Source organism: Amphiura filiformis, chromosome 20, assembly GCF_039555335.1.
Source record: "Amphiura filiformis chromosome 20, Afil_fr2py, whole genome shotgun sequence".
NCBI classification, from domain to species: Eukaryota; Metazoa; Echinodermata; class Ophiuroidea; order Amphilepidida; family Amphiuridae; genus Amphiura; species Amphiura filiformis.
The window spans coordinates 5955518-5979453 of NC_092647.1; the positions used below are offsets into that span (position 1 = coordinate 5955518).

At 37.3% G+C, this 23936-nt stretch overlaps 1 protein-coding gene across 1 annotated transcript in view; it reads right to left on the reverse strand.

The window, feature by feature from the left end:
• The window catches only part of LOC140143016 (uncharacterized), a 51698-nt gene that overhangs the window by 25317 nt on the left and 2445 nt on the right, over nucleotides 1–23936 (reverse strand). Inside the window, exons 2-8 of the mRNA XM_072165048.1 lie at nucleotides 16174–16385; nucleotides 12108–12228; nucleotides 10358–10502; nucleotides 8959–9052; nucleotides 6556–6695; nucleotides 2939–5260; nucleotides 1020–1100 (exon numbers count right to left, since the gene is read on the reverse strand). Of these exons, the coding sequence (XP_072021149.1) occupies nucleotides 1020–1100; nucleotides 2939–5260; nucleotides 6556–6695; nucleotides 8959–9052; nucleotides 10358–10502; nucleotides 12108–12228; nucleotides 16174–16375 (3105 nt within the window). The 5' untranslated portion in view covers nucleotides 16376–16385. The remainder of the gene's footprint in view (nucleotides 1–1019; nucleotides 1101–2938; nucleotides 5261–6555; nucleotides 6696–8958; nucleotides 9053–10357; nucleotides 10503–12107; nucleotides 12229–16173; nucleotides 16386–23936) is intronic.

Sequence of the window (23936 nt, forward strand, 5' to 3'; positions counted from 1 at the left end):
GGAAGTAAACAACATTTATTTGGTTAGAGGATATGGAGCGCCAACTGACTTTGGAAGAAACCAAAATCACAGCTGTTTGGTAATCTCGGAATATAGAGTGTCCCAAAGTATGTTAGATTTTTTTACAATTCAACATATTTTGAACCTAAACATTTTCCCCCTAACATATACAGATAAAATATGTCCATATTTAGATTCCTCGTCAAATGTCCCTTCAGAAAATCTATACTTTGACTATGATAGGATAAGTAATTAAAATTTTACAGTAACTTTTAGATTTTGAAGACATCTGCATCACTTACTACAGTGTTTCATATGACAACAGGTAGTTTTGTATGGAAAAGTTGGTATTTTCTAGACTAAACCAACCATAAATGATTAAATACAATTAGTAGAATTGTTTAGCTGTAAGGCCATGAGTCTTTTAGATGCTAAATAGAGTCCAAATCCAATTTACAGCCTTTACAGAAGCAGATTACGCACTAAAAATACCAATCCCATAGAGTTTGTGTGTACCACATCCCCCACCACCACATCCCCCACCACCGCCACCCTGCCCATTCTGAATTCTATGAAGCACAGTGTCAGTATTAAAAAGGTTCAAGTATTTCTTTTTACAGTGTTGAAAGTGCATTTTATTTAGCAATAAAATGAGACCACAAGCATGACAATAACTTCTTGTTTGACAGAGATATCATCATTTGTTTTGAGTCAACTTTGGCAAAATGTAACGTCGCCACCTTTTTTTGGTGGCGAGCTCAAGACACGCGACCTTATGAGATTTTTCAACTTTTCAGATACATAACTCAGCCATATTTTTATTTAGGAAGATACTTGTATTTAGACTAGCCCGAGGTACTCACACCTCCGTCACTACGATTTCCACTGACTTCTTGACTTCGAGGTGTGAGATGTCTACCTTAGAGACCTTTCCAGGGTACACAAAAAATACTACTTCATACCATTCCTCACGTGAAGATGAGACTTAAACAAAACATAATTAACCGATTGATTCTTACCACTAGATTTAACACTTGTATCTTGGGACAGTTTGTCAGGAGATGTGCCAGGCCTGGACTGGTAACACTCTCACATTCATACTGGAAAGTAATAAGAATAAAAAAAAGCAACAAATAATCAAACCACTAATATATCATATACTCAAGGGTATACAGATGATTGGATTGGGGTATGAAAGGCTAGAAACTAAGGAGGGTGCTCTTTACATACCCATGCATAGCCTGGACTAAATCCATCACTTGTCTACACTATGCATGTACTTGTGTTACGCTTCATAGTGACGACTGAATAACTTACAGTTCATATCGTGTCGGACTCATGAAAATATTTTCTTGCGACTTTGGTTTTGCACCATAGCGTGACTGACTAGCGACGCCTGTGTACCACATCATTGTGACAAGATTGCACTCCAAAAATACCTTTTTAATTACAAACATGGTCAAAATGTCAACTTGAACAAAACTGTGCAGTCTCAGTGCAAAGCAGTGCAACCAGAATCTGGTTGCAAAAGTCCTCCACTTTTTTCCACATAGTTTTCTCAGTTGTCAACCTAGACTCGGGCCAGACTGTATGTGGCTATCGCGAACGTGTATTAAACTTATTACACTATCATCTACCATCTTCTTTTTCACATTTTTTGTAACATTATTTTCGGAAAAAATTTAGGCCTGTAAAATTTCTGTCGGGTGTGGAACAAAAGTTACACGACTGGCTAGTACCAAAAAGTTAAGATCAATTAACTGGATGTTAGGATCAACAAGTGTCAGACCAACACAAACTGGCTGTGTAGGAGACTATTGTCAACCCAGACAGTTGGTGAATGAGGCCAGCAGTTTACCCATAGCCTGTATGTGACAGACCTGATAAGAGATATGTGGCTGCTGCTTACAACTTACTGTGAGTCAAGTTAAATGAGGTGATCGGTACAGGTTTTCTCACTTTGTTATATACTATGATCAGCTCTTAATAGGTGGGAATTATTCAGTTGTTGTTACTGCGCGAGTCAATAAAGTTCCAACTTACGCACGCGTAAATTCACAAAAGCATGCGTCATTCATGCAAAACGCAAAGCGCAGTTGCTGCGCTTAGCTGTGTTTACGCCATTCTGTATCGATCCATGATGTTATGCGTCCCGCCTATTAAGAGCTGATCAGAGTATAGTTCTGACTACATTACAATCCTATGACAGTATTACTTCAAGGGATTGTCAAATGTACAAGCAAGCACTCTCATTGCCGATTTATTTTGTTAAGGGAAACCAAATGAGTTTTCCACTTGTGTTGTCTATTAACTGGAACACCCAAAGTGCTCTAAGCACTGCAATATTAACATAATTGAATACTTATTTAAACTTATCCAATCAAAACTAACTTTGCACTTTAAGCAGCTCCAATTAAATTTCATACACCCTCTGAGAAAGATTCAATCTGAATCTTCCACAGAGGGAGGATGAGTTCAAATAGAGCTGCCTAATGTGTTCATTCCATTTGAAATTCAACCCCCCCCCAAGATAATTATTTCCAAAATCTTCCACAGGGGTACATGTAGTGTGGATTTTAAATGGAATAGCCCATTGCTCATTAGAAATGTGTGTACATGCAAAGTCAACCAGTCAGGGTTGCTGAAATTTTTTTAGCCCGAACTGCAGGTCAAATAATCGAAAAGTCACCCAATTTTTCTCTTAACTATTGGAAAATTTTATGGGCTGGCGTTTATACTGCTGTGAAGATTTAAGAAACATCTTCTACAGAGCTAGTATTGGTTAAGTTTAATTATTTTGAAACCCATACTCTCACTGTATATGGCTAAACCTTTGTCTTCCACAACTGGAGTGAGTATTTCAAATGAAAGTTACCCATACTCCCTCTGTGTAAGACTTTAGCTAAATCTTCAATAGAGGTAGTGTGTATTAACTCACCAAAGCCAGCCACTGGAGCTCACTGGAAGCCTTTGCAACAATCTGCAGCAATGAATCCTGCAACTCATTCCACGATACCGTCAGCTTCTTCAATCCTTTATTAGCCTGGAAAAATTCTTGCAGACAAGTCCTTGCTAAAATCTCATCAAACTTGATATTGCTTATATCTAAAGAAGTTATGGTGGGTTTATAAAGTCTTTGAGGACCATACCTGGTATCAGTTTGGTCGTTTGCATTTGGTGTTTTTGTTCCATCAGCTAGTCTTTGATCAGAGGGATTTGCACTTTTTCCTGAGAGTTGCATATTTTTCTGTTGCATAGCTGCTGCTAGTATTGCACTGTCAGGTAGCACACTTCCAATTGGTTGATCAGTTATTGCACCTTCCTCCACAGATTTATTGCTAATTTGTACACTACATGTAGCACCTTCAGTTCTTGGAAATTCTGGTGAAAACTTATTATCTTGTAGTGGAACATCATCACCATTAGTCCTAACAAATTCTGTTCCAGAAGATCCACATGCATCAGAAAGGCAAGGTTGTCTGGTACTATCATGTTCCAATGAGCTTGTCTTCAAGCCACTACTCCGTCCCACATCAAGTGAGATAGCATCCAGTTCAACAACATCATCCAACAGCGACGTTGTCACTGTATCCACATGTCCTGCTTCACCATGGAGAGTTAGTATGCTTTTAGTCAACACATTCTCAACAAAATCTTCTACATTAGAGGTCAAAGCATCGGATAAAACATCACTTGAAGTGTGTGATTCATGCACAGCACATTCACCACTGGTATCTTGAGTTGGATAAGATGGCAACTCACTTCTTACTCTGTTGGATTTTGATTGTTTTGCACTAGAACTATTGTCATCTGTGACTTGCTGCTTTGCATTTTCTCTGTGTAATGAATCTGTTTCTGGATTTGCACAGGAAATGAGTACTTCAATTGCTTGATTTTCTGTATATTTTTGATTTTGTTCACTTGGGTCTTGACATAAATTGGACATCTTTCCATCTGTCTCCTGGTTAACAGTATCTCCTTCTTGAATTAAATTAGAAGTCCTTTTTTCTGTTGTTTGGTTCTCTCTATTATCCTGATCTCGTCCAAGGTCTTGTTTTGAATTAGAAGCTTCATCAATGTTTACACTATGCACTGAAGCTTCATAACTTATTTCAACTGACTCTTCAATTGGACTGGAAGTCCATCGATTTTTGTCTTGACGTTCCATATCTTTATCAGTGGTGGTTTTTACATCCTCATACTGTCTATTCATACCTTCCTTACTACTTGTTGCTTCCAAGTCTCTTGCAGGTTCCGTAACACCTTGTGATTGATGGCAAGCAAGATATTCATTCATACCATCTGCATGTGATGATGATGATGTTGGTGGTGGTGCAGCTGATGGCAATGATTGGCATGAGCCCAACATTTCAGTCCTATTAACTTCTGACCTTGCATCAACATTACTTTCATCCCCTTTCAACACTTCTTGTTGTTCCTGACCATTCTCCTCAGATACTTCAATAAGATTTGCAGCACCATCTTTGGAACCAATTTCTTCTCCACCAGTCTTCCTTTTATTTGAATCACTGACTAAGTTTAACATTTCCTCCTGCTGACTTGTTTGTTGGTGATCATCTTCAGCAGTGCCATTTGAAACACTTCCTTCCATACCTTGCTTCACTAAATGCCTTCCTTTTATTGGCTTCTTACCATCACCACACTTCTCCATATCTTCCCCATCTAGACTACCTTCACCAGACTTATCACCAACCTCTTTCCTTGACACCTCTTCATCTTCTAACATCTCAACTGTTTCTTTGAGGTTTTGTTGCAGATTTTGCAGCTCTTCAGCATCGCCATTTGGAACACTTTCATCTTTACCTTGCTTCACTAGATGACTTCCTGGCATAGGCTTTTTAACATCACCCGACTCCTCCAAATCTTCTCTACCTGGACTACATTTACCAGTCTTATCATCAATCTTTTCTGCATCTGGACTACCTTTACCAGACTTATCATCATCAACCTTTCCTCCATCTGGACAACCTGTACCAGTCTTATCATCAACCTTTCCTCCATCTGGACTACCTTCACCAGATTTATCACCATCCTCTTTCCTTGACCCCTCTTCCTCTTCTAATATTTCAACTGTTTCTTTGAGTTTCTGTTGCAAATTCTGCAAGTCTTGAAGAAGTTCTTTGAGTTGTACGCCTTCCATGTTGTCCACTCCCTTGAGGTTCTTGTTTGCAAATATAGCAAGTTGACCCGCTGTGCTGAGGCTATACCCAGAGAGATACCACAGGATAGTACAATCCATCTGAAATGCAAGAACAGAGATTGGGTGTAAAACAAAAATAGCCTAACATTATTCCCCCCCCCCTGTATTTTGTATGTGGTCCTGTGTCACAACCTGGGGTACCTTTGTGTTATATAGTAAAAAAATGAAATGGTTCAAACATTTTACCTACACATCTCATTTGAAGTGGTTCATCTTCCTGAGCATTTTGACACCTTTTTTGTTACAAAATGAGAGAATGCGGGCAAAAACAATCACAAAGTAGGGAGGATGTAACCCCACCTCTTTTTTCCACATTTACAATCATTCTGAGCAAGTATTGGTCTTTTAAATGAACGTCTGTATTTATTTACTTGGTTTAGATGTCTGGGAGTTCATTTCGACATTTTTTTTCTATTTTTTTATTCTTTTAGTGTGTTTTATATCAAATTTACAATATTAATCCCTCCCCTAATCCTCCTCCCCTAATCTTCAGCCACCCTTGGCACATTTCATGCCAAATGTCATAAGAAAATAATTTTAAAATATTTTAAAACAGGATAAAAACATGAGTAATATAGAATAAATTAGCCTCAATTTAAGACCTAATTGAATCTTCTAAGTGAAGGAATACTCAAGAGACAGTGTTTTGAAATCCAAGCTGCACATCAAAATGTAACAAAACCACCTTTTTGGATACCCCAGTATATTGACACAGGATCATGTACAGTGAGTCAATTAGCAGGCATCTATAGGTACGAAACCCAATTATAGGTTAATGAACTAATTAGACAATTAGACAAAATAATGCATGCGTGATGATGTTGATGCGTCTAATGCACAAGCCCCGAAGGGATCCTCTACCATATGATAGACGACAGGCAGGTCCAATATTTTGAGTAGTGGATGCCGGCGAATCGTTAATTCTCATTCTGAGTCAGTTAAATATTATTTTAATAACTAAACACTGTTTTATTTAGCAAAAATTAAGTTATCGTCATGAAAACTCCAATTTCTGAAATGAACGTAACTTGTTTACCCATTTAGTTGAGCATACTGTGAACTCGTTTGCGTATTATTATTATAGAACAAGCTACACTCGCACTTCGACAAGCATCTTCCATGATGACACGATTGCTGCTGTCTACCATGTGATAGACGGCATACAGTAACCAATGAAATTAAGCCAAGCTAAATTATAGCCACTGACTAAGAAGTATTTATTTCCCAGCTGAGTTTTATCACTGATTACATAACAACACTAAATTATCTACCTAGTATGATATTATTCTGATTATTATTTGTTTGATTCCAAAAGATGTGATGATATAACTCACCCCTGTATTAGCCACATTGAGACTTTGTAAGTTAGGTCCACACAGTTCTGTTAAATGTCTGACACAAGTGCTGCTAAGCTGCCGACATCCAGCCAACTCAACACTGCTGAGATTTGAACCCGGGATGTTACCCCTGTTATCTGAATAAAACAAAACCATACATGAATAGATAAAGGTTTTTTTGTGATGTGCAATTATACTAACACCAAGGTTTAAAATTAAAATCCACACTACCCCTGTGGAAGATTTTGGAAATATCTTCCAAAGGGGGAGTATGAATTTCAAATGGAGAACTTCCATATTAGCAGCTCCATTTAAAACTGACTCTCCTGCAGGGGAAGATTCAGGTTGAATCTTTTTCCGAGGGTGTATGAAATTTAAATGGAACTGCCAAATGTGGTCATTCCATTTGAACTTCATACTCCTCCTGTGGCAGATATTTTCAGGGGTAGTGTGGATTGTGATGCCTTAAATGATGTTTTTATTGTATTGCTCTTGATGTAATTTGTTGTAATATGTGCAATCGTATGATATAATGTTTTATATGCCGTTTTTATTGTGTATTATATGTATGGCCTTGTGCCACCTGAACAGTGCATTGATTGGTCACCCCAGGTAAAATAAATAAATAAATAAATAAATAAATAAATAAATAAATAAATAAATAAATAAATAAATAAATAAATAAATAAATAAATAAATAAATAAATAAATAAATAAATAAATAAATAAATAAATAAATAAATAAATAAATAAATAAATAAATAAATAAATAAATAAATAAATAAATAAATAAATAAATAAATAAATAAATAAATAAATAAATAAATAAATAAATAAATAAATAAATAAAAATTTAAACAGAATTCAGAGTCTACTACTGAAGTACACAGACACATTAGTATTATATTGAAGACAGTACTTTTTATATTGAATTCTATTACCCCCACGACCCATTATTCAAAATCGCGCACTGTGATTTGTTGAAACGCGTCACGTGACAGACCATTAATTAGCGATAAAGTGTCAAGGGCAACGAACTTTATGTTCTTCTATCATCACAGCGCACAGCAGAGCGCACAGCACACCTGCTTATGTAGGGGAGAATGGAATGTCAGGGGGTGTGTTATTGTATACTGTGCATACCTGCTTAGGGGAGAATGGAATGTTAGGTTGTGTTATTGGAATGTGCATACGCTTTGGCTACGCGTATGCGCTCTACCTTGTGGTAAACAACTTGAAATATTTGGGCAAAAAATTTGATATTTTCTCTTTAAGGGGGTACTACACCCCTGGCCAATTTTGTGCCTATTTTTTTCATTTTTCTCAAAAATTATTGCGCATTGGTGACAAGTGAGATATGTATATTATAGGGGCAAGGACTACAATTACTGCACTGGGAATTTTATTTCAGCACAGACAATAGTTGTGGAGTTACAGTCAAAAATGAGGGAAAACCAATATTTGATCAATAAATCAATAACTACTTGTCTTGTGTCACTGAAATTCCAGTATAGTAACTGGATTCCATGCCCCTATAATGTACATAACTTTTGTTACCAGTGTTTCATTAGTTTTTGAGAAAAATGCAAAAATAGTCACAAAATTATCAAGGGGTGTAGTACCCCCTTAAATCACACTATTTTGTGGTAATAGAATAGAAATAAAGGGTGCAGCATTATCCTTTACACGCAAATAATGTGTCCTCGGCAGTATAAACGTTTAAATAATGGGTTTGGCTGCGCCTCACCCATTATTTACGTTTTTACTGCCTCGGACACATTATTTTCGTGTAAAGGATCATGCATTACCCTTTATTTCTTAATTACACAGTGCTATCTACTGAAGATACCAAGGACTGCCGATATCCAGAAACACTACAGTCATTGCAGAGTGAACTAGGTTCCTGTGATAGAAACTGTTGTACACTGAATTAATACTACAATTGAAAACAGATAAAAAGACTAGTTTGCGTCTGACGTCACTGTCAATCAAATTCCCACCGATCCTTGATTGGTTAACAGCGCGTAAAAGGAAGGTCGATTTATCTGGTGCCGATCGGAGAAAAGGAAGAGCACAAAATGGCAAAAAATGATGTACTTTTACAAACCAAAGCAACTTTTCTAGGCGTTGTTGACATGGTTCCTTCGCGAAAGAAAGTTTCCTACTATAAAGACCTCTAACTTTTGAGATGGTTTGTATGTTAGAAGGTGCAAAATTAACAATAAGTCGCCCGCTTTTATCACCGCGTTCAGCAGCTCATATTATCACGACACTTGTAAACAAACCGTGCTCGAGTTTGATTGACAGATGACGTCAGACGCAAACTAGTCTTTTTATCTCTGTCTTCCAGTATATATCCCTTTGGATCAGTTGCCACAACTTATTTAATAAAGAACTTACCATGTTTTCTTTTCAGGGCAAATACTCTATCAGTCACTGTTTGAATTAAACACAGGTTTAAATACTTCAGTCCAGGTAGACCTCTGATAAGCATCTGCAGAATATAAACAAACACTGCATCAACTTCATTGAATTAATATAAAGCCCTGCAGGGCAATTTTTTCCCCTGGTCCGTCACTCCTTGTTACATCTAACCCAACCTGATATAGTGTAATTTCAGTATGCAATGAGCTATTCCAGTTGTAATCCATATATCCTGTTAGTTAGACAGACCTTAATCTCCCACACAAGGGGTGTAGATTTCAAATGGAATCACCCATTCAGGTAATCCCATTGGAAAGTCATACCTCCTGTCTTCCATAGGGGGTTATGGATTTCAACTGGAATAGGCCAATGTGTCGGACTACCAGTACACGTTCACTGCATAGTTCACTACTCAGAATCAAGAGATGTAACAGTGATCATCAGTCATTAAAGTGGTCAGCATGAGGGCTAGCTTACTTTGTTTCTTCTGTAAATAGGTCTACAATATGTTGTACATGTGCATGCCCTGAATGAACATCAATTCCCTACCCAAATAAATTGAGATCTGGTCCGTCTGGTCTGATCATAGCAAAAATCCATGTACTGAACCATAAAAATTGTTATTTAGAGTTGTACCCACCCACCCGAATACCTGTTCGGTCCCGTCCGGAAAATCCATGGCCTAGATTGCATCTTGGTTTGCGAGAATCAAAATCCATCATAGTCACTACACTTACAGAATGATACAATGAGAGATGTTGATTCTTGCAACCGAATCTTATGAGAATCATTACGATAATCAATTCTGTGATTCTCGTTGAAATCTAGGCCCTGAAATCAGGGACATTGCGTTTCCCTGCAAGGCTTTAATACTTTTACTGTAGAAGATACTAGCAAGACATAGGAGATAGGAGCCAAGGCCTCCTGTGGAAAAATATTTTGGAAGAGTAATTTTCTCCTGCTGATGCACTCCTTATGTCAAATTCAAGTCTGGAAGATACATGCTAAAATGAGCTATGCCCGTTGAAATCCATACACCCCCTGTGGAAGACATGACCTTAAATCTTTCATTCATACAGGGAATATGAATTTCAAATGGGGTTACCTGAATGGGAGGCTCCATTTGAAACCAACACCTTGTGTGGGAGATTAAGATCATGTCTTCCGTAAGGGTGTATGAATTTTATCTCGAATAGCCCAATGCCATCGGCAAATGGGAATAGAATTGTAACATGTTTATTCTGCATTGTGCAAGCATCTAGATTTTTTTTTGGCAGGGAGTATATTTTGAAAAAAGTTACAATTGGCCATGACACAATCTACATGATATCAAAATATATATCCCATAAGTTTTACCTTTGCAATAGCAGCTTACCTGAACCATATTGTCATTCACACCCATGCAGTTTTCTAGACACACAGATGATATACCTGGTGCATTTGTGGTAATGCCAGCACATAGGTCCAGGGAGGAATGTAGATTGCAGTCCTCTAATGACAACGATTGTAATCTCAAACATCTAAAATAAAGAAGAAGTTTATTTTTTACTATTTTAGCATGTGGGTACTCAACTACAATCAAAGAATAGAAATAGTTGGCACACTTGTGTATTTTTTTTTAAATAAGCACCATGCCACAACCCCGCATCCGAGTTACACAAGTATGCCATGTAACTTAAAGCAGACATCAGCTCTTTATGTCACTTCCCCATCAATCAACATTAAGGGATCTTGCTGCTGAGTGCTGCTGACATGACTTTGCTCAACATTGTATTGGATGAAGTGGGAAGCAAATGATTTCACATTGATTGTGTGCTGTGTTTTTTTTAAAAATAAGCACCATGCCACAACCCCGCATCGGAGTTACACAAGTTTGCTACAGTTTGTCCACTCTGAAGTACAAAGTGACAACGCTACGCATATACAGCGCGTAAACAGTGCGTGCCAGTGCTGTGTCTTTGCTGCAGGTATGTGTGCCTTCAAAGTCGGCACAATGTGTAGCGTCCGCGTCCGGTACTTTGTACTAGACTGACTGTATGTATTTGATGTAGAGTTATGCCATATTACCCCTGCCACATATCAATGTTGAGGGGTCTTTAAGGTTTGCTGACATGGTTGCTCAACACTGTACTGTACAGAGAAAGCAATTGATGTTAACATGTTGAAAGTTTGGCAACATTTTTTCCTTGATTGTAGCAATGCTAATCTTATGGCACTCTATTAATAAACATTTATGAGGGCACAGTGGACTAGCAGTATGGGCTCAGACTCATAATCAGAAGGTTGCAGGTTCAAATCCCAGCAGGTTGTGCTATCGTGTTGTGCCCTTAGACAAAGCTCTTAATCTCTCTTGTTTCTCTTTCACAAGGTGTATAAATGGGTCTACCCAGGTATATAAATGGGTACCAGCATTAAATAGTGCGTGGGGGGGGTAAACAGACTTGCTGTGTAGGAGGAGTGACGAACCCCACAAAAAAGTTAATTCAGGGAGTCTGGTCCAAATGCCAAAGAAAAAGAGATGGGCTTTTGGCACGCGAGCGTTGCTCTGGTGGGACTTTACTATATCATTTCTTCCTGACATAGTTGATCAAAATTGTATAGGGGAAGCAATTGATGTTAACATGTTGAAAGTGTACCAACATTTTTTTTAATTGTGACAATGCTTATATCTTATGGGCTTCCTTAATTAATAAACATTTATGAGAGCACAGTGGATTAGCGGTATGGGCTCAAGACTCATAATCAGAAGGTTGCGGGTTCAAACCCCAGCAGGTGGTGCTAATGTGTTGTCCCCTAAGACAAGGCTCTTAATCTGTATTGTATCTCTCAACCAAGGTGTTTAAATGGGTACCAGCATAATATAGTGCTGGGAAGGGCAAAACAGATTTGTTATGTAGGAGGAGTGGCAAAACCCGTACAACCCACAAGAAGATAATGTAGAAGAGTCTTGCTCAAATGCCAAGGAAAAAGAGATGGGCACTATGCCATGTAAGCATTGCTCTGACGTGACATTACCATATTATTTCTTCCATGGCTTTTAGGTGAGGGCAGGACGACATCTCAATTGGATGAAAACACAGTCCCATGCCACTGAAAACAAGCTGTTTGTTTGTACGCAATCTTACCTCTGTAGTACTGTGTTAAGATACTGATACTCCATGACCAGTCCTTCATCTAAGACCTTCTGACAATTCTTCAATGCCAGGGATTTCAAATGTGGTGGTGTCAGGGCACACAGTAAGTCTCCTGCCAGGACAAAATGATATATAAAACATCTCATATCAATAGAGTGATTGGTTTTTAAAAATGATTTCATACATTGCTCCAATACATCCTTACTCACTGCTGTGTACAGATTACTACCATCATACCTACCTGTAAGTTCTTTTGGGTACTTTGTAATAAACTGCTCCAATACAACCTTGCTCACTGCTGTGTACAGATTACTACCATCATACCTACCTGTAAGCTCTTTTGGGTACTTTGTAATAAACTGCTCCAATACATCCTTGCTCACTGCTGTGTACAGATTACTACCATCATACCTACCTGTAAGCTCTTTTGGGTACTTTGTAATAAACTGCTCCAATACATCCTTGCTCACTGCTGTGTACAGATTACTACCATCATACCTACCTGTAAGTTCTTTTGGGTACTTTGTAATAAACTGCTCCAATACATCCTTGCTCACTGCTGTGTACAGATTACTACCATCATACCTACCTGTAAGCTCTTTTGGGTACTTAGTAATAAACTGCATCAATACATCCTTACTCACTGCTGTGTACAGATTACTACCATCATACCTACCTGTAAGCTCTTTTGGATACTTTGTAATAAACTGCTCCAATACATCCTTACTCACTGCTGTGTACAGATTACTACCATCATACCTACCTGTAAGTTCTTTTGGATACTTGGTAATAAACTGCTCCAATACATCCTTGCTCACTGCTGTGTACATATTACTACCATCATACCTACCTGTAAGTTTTTTTGGGTACTTAGTAATAAACTGCTCCAATACATTCTTACTGCTGTGTACAGATTACTACTGTCATACCTACCTGTAAGCTCTTTTGGGTACTTAGTAATAAACTGCTCCAATACATCCTTGCTCACTGCTGTGTACAGATTACTACCATCATACCTACCTGTAAGTTCTTTTGGATACTTAGTAATAAACTGCTCCAATACATCCTTGCTCACTGCTGTGTACATATTACTACCATCATACCTACCTGTAAGTTTTTTTGGGTACTTAGTAATAAACTGCTCCAATACATTCTTACTGCTGTGTACAGATTACTACTGTCATACCTACCTGTAAGCTCTTTTGGGTACTTAGTAATAAACTGCTCCAATACATCCTTACTCACTGCTGTGTACAGATTACTAACATCATACCTACCTGTAAGTTCTTTTGCGCACTTAGTAATAAACTGCTCCAATACATCCTTGCTCACTGCTGTGTACAGATTACTACCATCATACCTACCTGTAAGCTCTTTTGGGTACTTTGTAATAAACTGCTCCAATACATCCTTGCTCACTGCTGTGTACAGATTACTACCGTCATACCTACCTGCAAGTTCTTTTGGGCACTTTGTAATAAACTGCTCCAATACATCCTTGCTCACTGCTGTGTACAGATTACTACCATCATACCTACCTGTAAGTTCTTTTGGGTACTTAGTAATAAACTGCTCCAATACATCCTTGCTCACTGCTGTGTACATATTACTACCATCATACCTACCTGTAAGTTTTTTTGGGTACTTAGTAATAAACTGCTCCAATACATTCTTACTGCTGTGTACAGATTACTACTGTCATACCTACCTGTAAGCTCTTTTGGGTACTTAGTAATAAACTGCTCCAATACATCCTTACTCACTGCTGTGTACAGATTACTAACATCATACCTACCTGTAAGTTCTTTTGCGTACTTAGTAATAAACTGCTCCAATACATCCTTGCTCACTGCTGTGTACAGATTACTACCATCATACCTACCTGCAAGCTCTTTTGGGTACTTTGTAATAAACTGCTCCAATACATCCTTGCTCACTGCTGTGTACAGATTACTACCATCATACCTACCTGCAAGTTCTTTTGGGCACTTTGTAATAAACTGCTCCAATACATCCTTACTCACTGCTGTGTACAGATTACTACCATCATACCTACCTGTAAGTTCTTTTGGGTACTTTGTAATAAACTGCTCCAATACATCCTTGCTCACTGCTGTGTACAGATTACTACCATCATACCTACCTGTAAGCTCTTTTGGGTACTTAGTAATAAACTGCATCAATACATCCTTACTCACTGCTGTGTACAGATTACTACCATCATACCTACCTGTAAGTTCTTTTGGGTACTTTGTAATGAACTGCTCCAATACATCCTTGCTCACTGCTGTGTACAGATTACTACCATCATACCTACCTGTAAGTTCTTTTGGGTACTTAGTAATACACTGCTCCAATACATCCTTACTCACTGCTGTGTACAGATTACTACCATCATACCTACCTGTAAGTTCTTTTGCGTACTTAGTAATAAACTGCTCCAATACATCCTTGCTCACTGCTGTGTACAGATTACTACCATCATACCTACCTGTAAGTTCTTTTGGGTACTTGGTAATAAACTGCTCCAATACATCCTTACTCACTGCTGTGTACAGATTACTACCATCATACCTACCTGTAAGTTCTTTTGGGTACTTGGTAATAAACTGCTCCAATACATCCTTGCTCACTGCTGTGTACAGATTACTACCATCATACCTACCTGTAAGTTCTTTTGGGTACTTTGTAATAAACTGCTCCAATACATCCTTACTCACTGCTGTGTACAGATTACTACCATCATACCTACCTGTAAGTTCTTTTGGGAACTTAGTAATAAACTGCTCCAATACATCCTTACTCACTGCTGTGTACAGATTACTAACATCATACCTACCTGTAAGTTCTTTTGGGTACTTAGTAATAAACTGCTCCAATACATCCTTACTCACTGCTGTGTACAGATTACTACCATCATACCTACCTGTAAGTTCTTTTGGATACTTGGTAATAAACTGCTCCAATACATCCTTACTCACTGCTGTGTACAGATTACTACCATCATACCTACCTGTAAGTTCTTTTGGGTACTTGGTAATAAACTGCTCCAATACATCCTTGCTCACTGCTGTGTACAGATTACTACCATCATACCTACCTGTAAGTTCTTTTGGGAACTTAGTAATAAACTGCTCCAATACATCCTTACTCACTGCTGTGTACAGATTACTACTGTCATACCTACCTGTAAGTTCTTTTGGGTACTTAGTAATAAACTGCTCCAATACATCCTTACTCACTGCTGTGTACAGATTACTACCATCATACCTACCTGTAAGTTCTTTTGGGAACTTAGTAATAAACTGCTCCAATACATCCTTACTCACTGCTGTGTACAGATTACTACTGTCATACCTACCTGTAAGTTCTTTTGGGTACTTAGTAATAAACTGCTCCAATACATCCTTGCTCATTGCTGTGTACAGATTACTACCATCATACCTACCTGTAAGTTCTTTTGGGAACTTAGTAATAAACTGCTCCAATACATCCTTACTCACTGCTGTGTACAGATTACTACCATCATACCTACCTGTAAGTTCTTTTGGGAACTTAGTAATAAACTGCTCCAATACATCCTTACTCACTGCTGTGTACAGATTACTACTGTCATACCTACCTGTAAGTTCTTTTGGGTACTTAGTAATAAACTGCTCCAATACATCCTTACTCACTGCTGTGTACAGATTACTACCATCATACCTACCTGTAAGTTCTTTTGGGTACTTTGTAATAAACTGCTCCAATACATCCTTGCTCACTGCTGTGTACAGATTACTACCATCATACCTACCTGTAAGTTCTTTTGGGTACTTTGTAATAAACTGCTCCAATACATCCTTACTCACTGCTGTGTACAGATTACTACCATCATACCTACCTGTAAGTTCTTTTGGGTACTTTGTAATGAACTGCTCCAATACATCCTTGCTCACTGCTGTGTACAGATTACTACCATCATACCTACATGTAAGTTCTTTTGGGTATTTAGTAATAAACTGCTCCAATACATCCTTGCTTACTGCTGTGTACAGATTATTACCATAATACCTACCTGTAAGCTCTTTTGGGTACTTTGTAGTAAACTGCTCCAATACATCCTTGCTCACTGCTGTGTACATATTGCTCTTCAGTTGTCTCAAGATGACCTGCGCTTGAGCTCTGCATTCCTTAGAATGTTGGTCATTATGATCCAGTAGATAACGAGCTGTTAGCATGGCAACTGTCTGATGTAGTGGTAGTAATGCTGTCATCATGTGTCAGACTCTGCAATTACAAAAAAAAACCCACATTGGTTAACAAATTGTATCATAATCAGTGGCGTATCGTGGCCGCCCCTACCCCGGCCCAGGGGGCTGAAGAAAATACAATTTTGCCGCCCCTTCCTCAACAGCCCGAAAAAGTAGAACAAAAAAATTTTTCGGTGGTTTGAAAAAGTGAAGAGCCAAAAAAACACATTTTGATGTATAGTACAACTTTTGCAAATTTTTTATACTTTTCAAATTTTTTCCGCCCTTTTTTCTTTACTAATTCTTTTTGTTGCCGCCCCTTCTTCTTCCCCTTCGTTTGCCGCCCCTTCTTCTTCCGCCGCCCCTTCGTTTTTGCCATCCCCTGCTTTTACCCCAGGGGAAAATACGCGCATGATAATTTAGTATGATGCAGTGTAATGCAATGGAAGTTCCCATGTAAACACAACCAATCACAATAAGTGGTTGCACTAGAAATATTGTTGAATTATTTTTACCAGAGAAGACATAACGAAGATGAGGTCGATCCAGCTATCCTCGAACAAAATATGCGTAAAACCGCTCATTCAAAGTAAATCACCCATTTAGATTTAAAGCAATTTTGTTACATTTGCTGATGAGGATGCTCACAATATTTTTCAATATTCTAATTTTTATACAATTGCAATGTACTTTATTAAACTGAGTGAAATACCTTGAAAAACAATTGAGGCTTTGTTAGATGCTGTATTTGTGACCAAAACTGAGATTTGAATAAAATAAAGTACACCGTTTAATTCATACATTGAAATACCCACCTATTCTTAGTTACATCTTCTCTGGTTATAAACTCTACAAAAATAGGTCTCTTAGGCAAATTTTGCTCTAAAAACAAATCAAACATGCGTAAGACATTAACATGGATACGAGGCATTGCATAGATCAGCAATTTGCAGATTATAATGGATTCAGGTGTGCCATGTAGCCATGGTGTTAGCTAGCCACCCATCATTTTGGACGGGCAGTTCACTCCTGGGACAGGCAAAATTAATGCCTGTGACATATGCTAAACACAGAGGAGAGAGAAAACAGAGAGCGTACCACCAGTCAAAGTCCCCGTGTATTATATACGGTGAGATGAGATCTCGCATATTCATGAGGGCCGATTGTTCGATTGTGCCGTGTCAAACAATCATGGCAGTGCTGCAGAGCGTTGCATGCTTTCGCGATTATGCCATAGACCATGAAAATACACGGTAATTGCGTAGCAGTCTCGCCTGTCGCATTTCATGGAACAATCATCGGATGATGCGGAGACTTTGACGGGTAGTACGGGCTCTGTTTTCTCTCTCCTCTGTGATGCTAAATTCTAAAAATAGTACTTGAATTAGTTCTGTGCAGTCATAACAAGACCAGACTTAATAAATCAAGGCAAAAGCAATAGCTATTTGAACTGACTGAACCCCTAGAAGGGGCAGTGGTCTGGTTTATGTTTTCAGGGTCAAATTTTGACGGGCAGTTTTGGTAAAAATGAAAGGCACTTGTCAAATCCTAGCTAAGACTGTGCACGCAGCACCATTGGGAAGGGGGCACTCAACTTGAACCTTGGTGGATGTGTGCAGCATGCAGTGAAAAACTTTGGGAACTGAGAATTGACTTTCAGTCAAAGTAGAGGCTGAGCTAAAATTTTTTGTTGAACCAAAAGGGGGGAGTGCTTAAGTTTTAAACGGAGAAATTCGGGACAACAAGACGTGATTAATCAAATTAAGTATTTCTTGGCCAAACTGGAACATGCGCGTTGTGTCCATGTAGTGTACTAAGCGTGTAAGCAGTGTAAGGCGCGTGTATACTTTCTTCTGTACCACGCTATATTCGCGTGTGTTTATCACGGAGCCACTAGCATTCACAGTGTTCCAGTTTGGCCAAGAAATACTTAATTTGATTATAGTCTTTTTTAATTTGGTCATCATTTATTTAACAAAACAGCATTTCGGAGGTGTTTCTAGATCGTCATGATGATAGCAGCTTTTCTATGTGGAACTGCTATCAAAATCCCTCTAAAATTCCATGTGCGAGTGTCTCATAGTCTCATATATTTGGGTCAAGTGAAGTATAGACAACCGTTTATTTATGTAGGTTTCCTTGACCAGGCTGTCCAATCTGTATTTTTAAATTTCTATGTAAATATGTATTGTGTTTGGGCCATGGTCTGCAAATTTGGCTAACTATAATCAAATTAAGTAATTCTTGGCCAAACTGGAACACTCTGAACGCTAGTGGCTCCGCGATAAACACACACGAAAATAGCGCGGTACAGAAGAAAGTATACATGCGCCTTACACTGCGTACACGCTTAGTACACTACATGGACGCAACGCGCATGTTCCAGTCTTAGTCTTAATTTGATTATAGCAAATGTGTTAACTAATGCCCCCAGCATACTTTTGCGTTTCCTTCCTTCCTTCCTTCCTATATGGTCATTTTCACGGTAAAGGGTGTAACTTTGGATTTTTAACATTTTAATCCGTAGTGTTCTAATAAAGCCACAGAATTCCATGATTTTTGGCCACATAAGTCATCTAGTTAGCAGCTACCTTGGGTAGCATAATCAGCTTTGGGAGTTACTGCGTTCAGTTTTAGCAGGCTTAAATGTACTTAATATTGCCATTTTGAAAAACTATAAAAAACAGTAACATTTTTGTAAAACCCTGTGTTTTCTTCAGTTAGTTCATGGATAATTTTTTTTTTTTTTTTTGTACAGTCATATGTTCAGTAAACACTGCCACATTAGATTTAATTGTGAACAGCCCTGTATTTTTGAGAACCGGACTTGATATTTGTCGCTTCGAGGCTTCATTTTCCGTTAACAATTGTTAACAAACTTTGTGGGTGTAGCTTTGGTTCATAATTCTTGGTTATTTCTTCACTTCTTCTTGATTCATAACAGTTGTTATCTTAACTTGAAATGGGTAACAAAAATTAGTAGATTTGCAAGCTTTTAAAATTTTTATAAAATCTTGACTTCAAAGAGCCGTTTTTCCGTTAACTTTTTTGAAGCCTCCGAAACAAACTGTTCAGCAAGCTTGTGCAAATATAATTAAAAGAGCTCATCCAATCTATTTATCAAAATGTAGCAAAGTAGATCCTCAAGTCACATGTTTTTAAATCGTGGAGATATCATATCACCGTTTGAAAATGGGACCCAATACAAACTTTCCGTTAACAATTGAAGCCTCCGAAACAAATGAAGCCTCCGAAACAACAATAAGATTAATTATCATCTATCCATATCTAAATTGGTGTGTTTCATACTGATATCTGCATTGTAATTATTACTTGATATGTGCAGAATGTCATAAATTTATAAAAAAATTGACATTATGGTTATATGTTTGAAAAATATACTGATACCCAAAATAGCCTGTTTCGGAGGCTTCACATGCAAAAAACACCATACTTAACAAATGGGTGAAAAAATTAACATGTGATAAATCTACAATATCTGCCGCATAGAATCATTGATTCAATACACACAAGAAAATAACAGCTTAGATGATCCCAACACTGTTGTTTTCAAAAAAACTACTTCTGCAATGTTTAACAATTGAATACCTGAGTGGAAGAAGGGCCCAACTCCATCAAAACTGTTTTTGAGATATAAAGAAAAAACTTAATATTTGGAAAAGTTTTATAGGCAGAACATTTTTATCTTCAGGGGACCTTTAATACATGAACATACAATAGTACATACATTCGAAATTATATATGATGTTTCCATGGCAACGGTACAGGTCTTAATACGAGCTAGAGTTGGGCCCTTCTTCCACTAATATACCACAAGTATCAGTTATGTGTTATAAATAGCTACAGAAATTAGATAATCACCATTAATTGCACAAGTAGAACTCATGTAATAGGTTGGCAAGAAAATTTATTGTAGTGAAAAGCAGATTTCATGGATGAACAAAATTCCTCTTTAACACTATATTTGTGGAAGAAGGGCCCAACTCCATGAAAACCATGATTAAGTGTACGTGGAAGACTATTTGGAGCGTGGATTTTAGCTCATCCTTCACACAAAAGGAAGATCAGTCTGCTGGCAATAAAATGCTGGGTCTAACTCATTTTTTGTAAAAATTGGAGTTGGGCCCTTCTTCCACTCATGTATTCAATTGTTAACATGAAGCCTCCGAAACAAAAAATATGACTTGCTGTGATAATTAAATTTTTGTCACAACTGAAATTCAATACTTAGAAGCAACGCATGAAAATTGGTAATTGTGATATTCTTTACCTATTTTTTTATGTCAACTTGTAGTAGTTAGCCAAATATTTTACTTTTATGATCACCTGTGTTGTTAACTGAAGCCTCCGAAACACAAATCGCTTGAATTGCCAATTCTAAAAAATAACTCCAATTTCTGTGAAACTTTGCTGGGAGGTTCCTTTCATCAAGTAGTATTTGTACATGAAGTTAGACATTCAAATTATTTTAGGAACCCAATTAAAACTTAAAAATGTGTTTAAGGTTGGGAAATTTCCATTGTAAATGACACATGTTAAAAATTTTCAAAACTGCAATTACAAACATATCAAAACATGGTATAAAATTTAACTTATATCTGTTGACTTACTTTGGAATGGGATTTCACATGTATTCCAGCTTTCATGTCATAATTTTCTGAGGTTATGTAAAATAAATTTTTCTTAGATTTTAACCAAAATGTTATGGAAATGTCAAATTTTTATTAGAAATCAAAAGGTTTAAGCCTTGAAACATTATTTTACTGGAATTTAAGTTGCTTCTATGCATGATTTCAGTAAACAGAAACATATTTAAGTGGTTTGAAATTTTGACCCTAAAAATCAAAAGTTACACCCTTTACCGTGAAAATGACCATATACATGTACGTGCATACCTCAAATTGAGTACCGGTATTGTCGCACGGGCTTAACGTGCATAGTTTTTTACCTATGCACGATCCTGGTACCTAGGATTGATTGCAGATATCAGAACCGGGGATGGTCCCCCTTCTCTTTTCGAATAGCTCTGGAGCCTCTGAGTCTGACACTTATAACGTGCACAGGGTTTGACTCTTCCTGTACACGGGACCAACGGCTTTATGTGACTTCCGAATCACGGACGAAGCACATACACTACCTATATCTGCATGTGATAAGCAGTGTATGGGGGCGAGAAGAAATTCCAGTTTCAACCAATGACAATCACATGGAAAAATACACATAATCATGCATAACTCCCAAACATGCAAACGCAAAATTGAAATCAACTGTAATTTTGGGAATAGGCTTATTTCATGGGAAACAGGACGGTTCGCACCCTTTCAATTTCGGACCCGTGCACTTTCGCCCTTTCAATTTCGCACCAGTGCACTTTCGCCTCTTTTTTAAACCGCGGGTAATGTGCTGCTGTTGATTGATGATGCACGATCGATCGCTTCAACTCCCGGCTGTACAGTGGGGTGTTGTATTTGTATAGTATTGGTTGACTTTTGAGTGTTGATTGTCTGTGTTTGCAGTACCGGTACTGGGTCCAGCGTGTACAAAAGCAAATAGTATGTTGATGGACTCTCCGTTCGATTGAATTTAATAGGCCTATATTATTACGATATATTAAATGTGCTTCACTAAAGATTGGTATTCATTATGTTTTTGATTTGTTATTTTGTTTTACTTAGGCCTATTTTATTTTATTTCATTTTATTTTATTTTAAGCCTATTAATTATTTTTATTATATTATTATTATTATTATTATTATTATTATTATATTAATTATTATTATATTATTGTTATTAGAATTATGTTACCTTATTAGTACTTTATAATAGGCTATATAATTTAGTATTCAATTATTTATGGCCTATAAAGTATAAAATTTATATAGGGCCTAATATTGATATGGCCAAAAATATGATGGCTTATAATTTATAATTTTATCCCATCTTTATGTTGCCGAATTGATCTTCTTTGACATGACACTAATGGAAAAAAATATTTAGCAAATTTCTCAAAGACAAATGCGCACAAGCAAAACAAATGCCTGCAGCAGCTTTGCGATAATGCTGTGCCGACTTTCACCACCTTTCTTCACCGCATGAGTATTAGCTGCCACTAGTACGCCGCGGCGCCGGGCGTGACATGGGTTCAATCAACGCAATGGTAGCCTACGGTGACTAGGCAGTAGCACGCATATATTCGTCCCAGAACACACCCGCATCGGATCGATTGCTTGACAAGTCTCCGGCCACGCGCGCCGCGTGATTGTATAAAGTGTGACTCCTTCAACCCATTATGTAATGAATGACTTACGCGAAAGCGCCGGGTATGGTGTGGGTCCAATCAATGGTAGGGTACCGTAAACAGACACGCAAAAGTGCCATATGCATCTTGACGTACGATCGTAAAATATTATTAATCAGGAAAGTTTTCTGTTCGTTTTAATGAGAAATGTAAATAATGAACCAAATGTTTTAACTTTTATGTCTTTTAATGAATGATGTATTTTGTCTGTGTTCTTAATTAATTTAATATATATATTTCTACAAGTGTTACGTAAATTGTATAAAACAAAGAAATGTAAATACTTTTAATGAATTTTGATATATTTGATGTATGATTTTTTTGATGTTTATGCATTTTTATGTTTTAAAAAAATTCTTACATATATATAGGGCTTATGTATAATTCTACAAATTGTTATGTACATGTATATTGTTTTTATGACACAGAGCCCCTGTAATAGCAGATTTATCTGAAAGGTAGCCCTGTATAAATTTGGTTTTAATAAATAACATAAAGTAAATAAACAAATTTGTGGAAAAAATGCTATCCAATTCTGCATTGTAAATGATTGACATTTATGGCCATGCGTCTCAAGGTGGGAACCTCTTTAGGGTGGCGGTGTGACATTTTTCGTGAAAACATGATATGATTATGGTTGTTTTGATATGAAGATGGAGACCTACACCCTTTTAGTTGGTCTCATTTGAAAGCCTGATCTTTTCTCTTTCTTTTGACACTAAAACCAGTCTTCTCCAATGATTCTAATTAATTCTACAGTTAAATAGGCTAACGAGCATGCAGAGTGGCGGTGCTGAGGACACGGTGCTGAGGACACGGTACCATAGAAAGTCTATGGAAAAAGTTCATAAGAATTTGATGACATACTTTTTTTCCCTTTTATGTTGAGTTGAAAACTAACATCCATGATTGTGTATTACCAATTTGATGTCAGTAATTGTAGCAACTAAATAATTATGTACTTTGTGTAATATCAACTCATTAATTAGACGTTAATTAGACTAACGAGCACATTTACAGGCTCGTTCATGCCTTTTCCCATAGGCTGCTATGTAAAACAGTCAATTTTCAGAATTGCCAGTAATTGCTCTAAAAGTGACAAACAAAGATATATTGTATTCTTTTTGGTTTGAAAGGATTATTTATGACTGCAAGTAGTTATATAAAAGTATTTAATCAGCTAATTAGCACTAATTAAACCTTTTGAATAATTAATCAGGTCTAATAATGAAGAAATTTTTTATCACCCTGTATACATAGAAGGAAGCA